The 6,927-nt window shown below is 43.6% G+C and overlaps 1 protein-coding gene across 1 annotated transcript in view; it reads right to left on the minus strand.

The window, feature by feature from the left end:
• kctd12b (potassium channel tetramerisation domain containing 12b) overlaps positions 1-4,690 on the minus strand; it is a 29,197-nt gene extending 24,507 nt beyond the window's left edge. The window contains exon 1 of the mRNA XM_052059872.1: positions 3,236-4,690. Within this exon, the coding sequence (XP_051915832.1) occupies positions 3,236-4,079 (844 nt within the window). The 5' untranslated portion in view covers positions 4,080-4,690. The remainder of the gene's footprint in view (positions 1-3,235) is intronic.
• Positions 4,691-6,927: the final 2,237 nt, after the last annotated feature.

Here is a 6,927-nt window from a genome sequence, read left to right on the forward strand (position 1 = left end):
CGTACTTTGACTACGCCTGATTCAGAGTCTTTATTCAACATGAGTACTTGTGCTGAGATTCCAACCCAAACGTCAAACTGTGATGCAGATGTGCGAACCACTAGGACACTTTGCTGCTGTCTTGGTTTCCTGTTTGTTTCAAATCGTGCATATTTACTATGCCACTCATCAATGATCTAGAATCAACCAAAGTGGGGGAAAAAGGGCCAATTTTCGGGACCCGAGAGAAGGCGGAGTACCGACGACAAATTCCACATGGCGAGAACATGAGCTGAGATTCCGACCTCTCACATAAACCGCCAATGCCGTATTTTTTTCCAAATCACAACAGGTTGCGTATGATCGTAGTCTGTTTAATTGACAAGCAAAGCAGTTACGGTCTGTCAGAAAAATCAATACTTCAAAAATATATCTATATTCTCGTCATTCTACTCTTTTTTGTGCTAATTTGGGCATAAAATCAGAGTGAATTGTGGTTCAGCGGGCCGCTAAATGAGGTTTCCCCCATTGCACTGTGTACCCGAGCACAGTGACGGAGGAATGCTGCCTGTTTGCTTTAGCCTTTGGAGACACTGCAGGCATAATACAGGCTCATACCCAGAGGACTCTTTTTTTTTTCAGGAAGAGAGCCATATTTCTTTTGCAGTCGTTTTGTTGTTGTATGTTTTGTTTTTTCATTTGTTTGTGTGCAAAGCTGCTGAATGTTTTCATCTCAGACAGAGAGCTCAAGTTCACAGTGGAGAACTGCTTGTGTGTGATAATCTTGTGTTACATGAGTCAGAGGTTTATGAAAGGATTTATCTCACCTACATAAACCACCACGTAATTTGTTGTTCAAGTGGAATATAGGATCCACTGTTTTGCCTGCTGCTATTTTTTACTGACAGTCCACGACATGTGCCCGAACTCAGGAATTAAATGAATGGAAGTAATCCAGCTAACTATTGACGAAAGTTTTTTTGACCTACAGCTTCTTTGGACCTTATTGTCTCTGATGGCCAGCATTTTACAATCTGTTGGAAGTTTTATTGCACCCTGCCTAAATTTGAAAGCATTTCTTTCGGTGTTATTAAAGACTGACTGCTTGCTGTAATTATCCCGAAAAGCGTTTTTGTGATAATTGACTGCGGCAAGTTCTTTATAGGATTCGTAGACTTTTACGTCACTTGTCAAATTTGTACTGTCGATTCGATGAAACAAATCAGATGCCAGCCAAAAGTACAGCTTAATATTTGACTAAGCGGGACTGTATGTAGCACTAGTGGTTAAGAAGTGGTCTCGCAGCTAGGAGGTTTGGGTTCAACTCCAGCATGTTCTCAAGCTGCTTACCATATTTGACCCAAAATTTTGGGGTTATTCATTTAACCCCCAAAATGGGTTGTTTTGCAGTTTTCATTTGACCTAAAAACCTGTGTGAAATGAAGAACCGATAGAACAACTTCAAGAGTGAACGTATCAGTCGATAAAAAAGAAATCAAATTGGGGCCAAAAATGGACTGATCCCCCAATTTGGTCAATTTGACCTAACAATTTTGTACAAAATATATATACCGGTACATATTTTTTTAAATGATGACACATTTTTTTATTGTTTCATGCAAACAACCCAGAAAGTCGGGTCTAGTCGAACCAAGGAGATGATTGGCTCAAACTGTTTTTAGAGTCTATTAAATGTTAGTTGTCTACACGTTGTGCACTACAATTGGCTGGTAACCAATCCAAGGTGTAACCTGGCCCAAAGTCACCCGGGATAGGCCCCAGCTCAACTGAATACCTTGGGAGGACAAGCAGAAAATGGTTGGATTGCTTGGCTATTTGAAGTGTTTTGCTTTGTAACAGAATGCTACGAATAAAACAAACAAAACCCCCCATCTCAATGTCCTCCTGCTTAAACTGGATGTCGTCAGTGTGATTCTGAGACATTTAGGATGCAAACTGCATATGAAATTGAAATAACATCCTTTATTTGACAATTTTGTTTGGGTGAAACACTTCATTTCAGCGCCGTCTTTCCGACGAGGGTAACAGTTCGATGTGGATGTTCCGTCACACATTTCACAACAAAGGTCAGACAAAAAACCCAAAGACTCCCCGTTTAAAAGTCTTCCCACTCAATGTTTGTTCGTATTTTACCTGCATCTGTGCTTTAACTATTTTCCCCAACCGTTGCTGCAGCTGTTCTGGCGCGGTCTATGGTTTGTTCATGATTTGCAGCTGGGTTTTTTTTGTTTTGTTTTGAGCAGTGGTTTAGTTATCATGAAAGAAATCATCAGAATTAGAATGACTATACAGTTTCATTCCGCCGTTTCCATACGCAACACCTTCAAACAATACTGACATGAAATCCCGACGTAACCCACCAAGGTGAGGTCGAAACATGACGCAGCAGAGGTGGTTATCAGGTGGCGGACCGTTAACGAAAACCACAAATGTTGAGCAGCGTGGTGCAAATGGCGCAACGCCTCCTTCACCCCCTCGGGTCCTCTGCTAGCCTAGCTTCGGTGATGAAACTCCTAAAAGGCCCGTCGGCACAAGCAACGTACACTTTACGACAAGCTTTTTGTTCTGTCCACAAGGTGTCTTTATAATCTGCCTTTCAACACTTTTTAGCAGTGAAACCCTAACAGTCTTTTTTTTTACATGATTCCACTGCCTCTGAAACGAACAACTGGCAGGATAAAGCGACGATGGCGCAATCCCAGTTGCATGATACAGGACATAATATCGCGGGAGATGTTGCTTCTTTTAGCGCTCACGTCCCCCTCGAGGCGTATAAGAAGTCCAATTACGGTGGTGATTGATTTCAGAGGAACGGGACCGAGCCGAGCCAAGAGAAGAAACGTTAACACAGGACAAGATGGCCGCTCTTTTGGAGCCCTTTTTCTTAACGCCCGTACATGGGGCTTGTGTTTGAACAAAGTTAGATCATAGGAAGAGTTGTGCTTCACTGACAAAGGTGAACTACCAAGAGGGGTTGTACATGGTAGGTCCGTCTCGCGCGGGGTAAGCTGCGGTGTGGTCAAGATGACAACTGTATCAGATGAGGGGTGGGGGGCTAAAGCTGAAGGGGTCTGGGGACAAAGGAGAAGGTGGAAAGAGTCACTAGTGGGGAACTGCTCATGGGTGGAGAACATCAACAGTACATCTACAAGAGAGGAGGCTTGAGGCTGGTAGGGGACACTTGCAGACAAGGTGGGGGGGGGAGGGGGGGGGGGGGTTCGAGAGCGTCACTCACGGTAGAAAACATATTCAGTGTAGCTGGTCCAGATCTTGTCATCCGTCTGCTCGTGGGCAAAAGCGCAGGTCCCCGTGGAGTTGCAGGCAACCATGTGGAAGCCGGCGTCGGCCAGCTTGTCGAAGGCCTGCTCCAGGAAGGTGAACTTGAGATAGTAGCGGGAGGTGTAGCGCTCCGGGGGGCGGTCCGGGTCGCGGCTCTCGTTCAGGGTTTCCCCGAAGACCTCTTTGGCCAGGGAGGTCTTACCGCAGACCATGATCCGAGCCACCCGACGGAATTTGGCATCGGTGTGGGTGTCGCGGCCCAGGGTGTACGAACCTCGGTAACCGATGGTGATGAAGCCGGACCGCTTCGCGTCCACGGGGCCGGGCGCTAAACTGGCGCAGGCTGCCGCCGCTGCGCCAAGTGAGCCCAGATTCCGGGCGGCATCCGCCCCGGGCGAGGAGTCCTCCGGGTCACTCTGACATCCGTCGTCACCCATCGAGTTCTGCTTGCTGATTTTGGGTGCCAGTTGCTTGACCAACTCGGGCAGGTTGAAGAACTCGGCCTCCCGTTGCAACCGCCCGCGCTCGGGGAAGTGGTCTGGAAGGACCAGCTGCTGGTCCCGCATGTAGTCCAGGATGTAGCGGAAAAGGAAGCCATCCCGGTCCACGAAGAAACGCCCTTTGGTGTCCCTGGCCAGTCCTTTGGCTGACTTCCGACTGAACATCTCCCACAAAAGAGAGTCTGGCACACTTGTCAATGTGGAGTAGCGAGTTATGTACACCTGACCGCCGACGTTCAACTCAATGATCTCGGTGAAGGGTACCTCCTCTGCGGATATGCCACTATCTGGTAGAGCCATGGCTGACTTCTTCCAAAGGGACGAATGAAAGTTCACTTGGCAGAGTGGATCTAATCGATTGACTGCAAATAACCCCCAACCCCCACAAAAAAAAAGGAAACGCAAAAAAAAAAATAGAAGGTACGCGCCGTTACGTATGCACGATTCTAACAACCGCTTTCACCAACCACAAATACCAAAACATTGAGCATTTCAGGCTGAGGCGTGATGTGAAACAGATATCCTGCGGAAATCCTGCTTGGGTTCGCAGAAGAAGAAGCGCAAGAATTTCACAACTGTCCATAACGACTAGGACGCGTGCATCTCTGCTCGTCCTCTCCAACTTCAATGAGACAATCCATAGTTGGTGAGCTCCGTGGGCGTCCCGCTGACGGAAAGCCACAAGATGAAGACGACGTTCCACAAGTAGTGAGACACAAGGAAGGTGTACAGGAAGAGCTGAATGTTTTCCATCACTCCGAGGTGATCGGCTTCTTCGCCGGCTGCGCTCTCCCTCGGCACGCGCGTGCACACTGAATCTCTTTCCCGGCTGAGCATCGCATTATTCCGCCGACTAAACCACGCCCCCACGCGCTGACGAGCGAGCATCCCGCCCCGCAACCCCCACGACATTTTTCTTATACAGTAATCTTTGTTGTTGTTGTTGGTTTTGCCGACTTTGATCGAATTCAAACGCTGTTTGTGTCCGTACATATTTCTTTTGTGAATAGAGATATATGTAAATCACCCAGAGCAGTTCAGAAACATTATCTGCAAACATGACAAAAACCTGAAATCCATCAAATTACATTATTATTAAACGTGTAAGGTGAGGGGTTCGTTGTTTTTCGGTGGATGGCTCTTCTTTACGAATGACAGATGGAGAGATGGAATCCTTTAATGCAGTTTATTAAAAAGGAGAAAGAAAAAGAAAAAATAACGTCTGCACCTACGAACGGATGAACGAGAACACACCCCCTTTTAGTCACAAAAACACTTCCTGCTTCTCTTTAGCCAATCAGACGCAAGCAACATAAGAATGTTTCAGAAAGTATTAAAGAGAATATAATGTAAGTAACTAACATAATATAATATAATATAATATAATATAATATAATATAATATAATATAATATAATATAATATCATATAATATCATATAATATCATATAATGCCCAAATATAAAATGAAAATAATTGATAATTTAACATAAACTTACAAACTTACAAACAAATCATCTGTGTTGATCGACGTTTTGCCCGATGATGAATGAACAGTCCCATTGCTAATAATCTATTAAATTGGCCAGCTGCACGACTGATAGTGAAAGGTCAGGGGATAGTGTGATTTAGCCCTGCGTTTTTTCCAGTGATTTATATTGCACTTTGTTGGTCCACTCCTCGTCTGCATTTTCTGGAATTTGGTCCAGAACCGTAAAAGTGTCTCAGGCGGAGTCAAAAGCCAAAGAATAAAACCAGCCCTGACAACAACTACTCGCTACACTCCATATTCAGCAAAATAGTTTCATCTTCATTGAGTTACATTCAAATTAATCTCTTAATCCATGTAAAGTGTACTTTGTTAAATTGGGTTATGTAGGTATTTAAATCTTGCATATCGTGATCATTCCACCAATGGTGTCAATAAAAGTTATAAGTCACTGATAAGTATTTGTTATGCTAAGCCTATTTTTTCCACAAAAATGTCATTTAAATGAATAAATTAAAAAGAAGCTAATGACGTAATCAGACAGGTGTGAAATTTGTCCCAGCAAAATGTGATTACAGTGACATCTAGCGAGCCCTATACAGTTGTGTCCCCCTGCCGTTGAAATTGTGGCAAAAAATGTTCATTGTTGTCCAGCACTTACTTGGTTTTGGTTATTAGAGCATGAGTTTCCCGCAGACGTGTCATCAATTATTCATTAACTTAAAATACCCAAAATTTTATTTGAAATCATGAACTATTAAAAACATACCCATATTAAATTACACCTAATGACTATTCAATAAAATATTTTGGTATATTTTTTTGGGCCTGAAATCGTTTTTATTCTTTTCCACGATAGATGCAGTTTTTGTATCAAGGCAATGACGTTATCATAGTGTCGTAAAATTTAGGGATACATATCCATATGAGTAACACAAGTGCATGTCAGTTCTTCATTCGGAGCCTTCCTCAATGCACAGTTCTGGTACATTTGTTATAACTTTTAAATGTGGAGTGAAATGACACAATTAAAGCCACCGACAAGTGTCACACGTCACGTTACCTCAGCAGAGCTGCCACCATCATCAAGGATGCATCCCACACCCCAGCAACCACCTGTTTGTCATGTTACCCTCAGGCCGGCGTTACAGATCACACAAAACCCAGACAAGCAGATTCAGGGACAGTTTTTTTTTCCTAGAGCCATTACTGCAATAAATAACCACAGAAAATAATCAAAGCTACTGCATTTAAACCTAAACTCACTTACCTCACTTGTGCAATAATGAGCAATATATATCTGAGCCATTTCATTTCATGTGCAATATGTGTCCGGCGTGCAATATAAGCCTCAGTCCACACTACCACTCCTGCTGCTGTTGTTGTGTGTTGTTGAGTTTTGGATTTATTAAATTTATTTTTATTTAGTTATTTTATTTTACTACACTTAGGAGTGTATGCTATACAATGACAATAAAGGCGATTCTGATTCTGACATATAAGTGCACTGATGCCCTTGGAGTCAATAGTTGTCTTTTGTGAGTGATAGGCTGCTCTTTTTTTTTTTTTTTTTTGCTGACTCTAATTCCCCCTCAACTGAAAGCATTGTAGCATTGTGATTTCCCACAGGGCTCTCCAATCTCCGGCTACTTGGAAGCAA

The sequence above is a fragment of the Hippocampus zosterae genome, chromosome 1, assembly GCF_025434085.1.
Source record: "Hippocampus zosterae strain Florida chromosome 1, ASM2543408v3, whole genome shotgun sequence".
Lineage (NCBI taxonomy): Eukaryota > Metazoa > Chordata > Actinopteri > Syngnathiformes > Syngnathidae > Hippocampus > Hippocampus zosterae.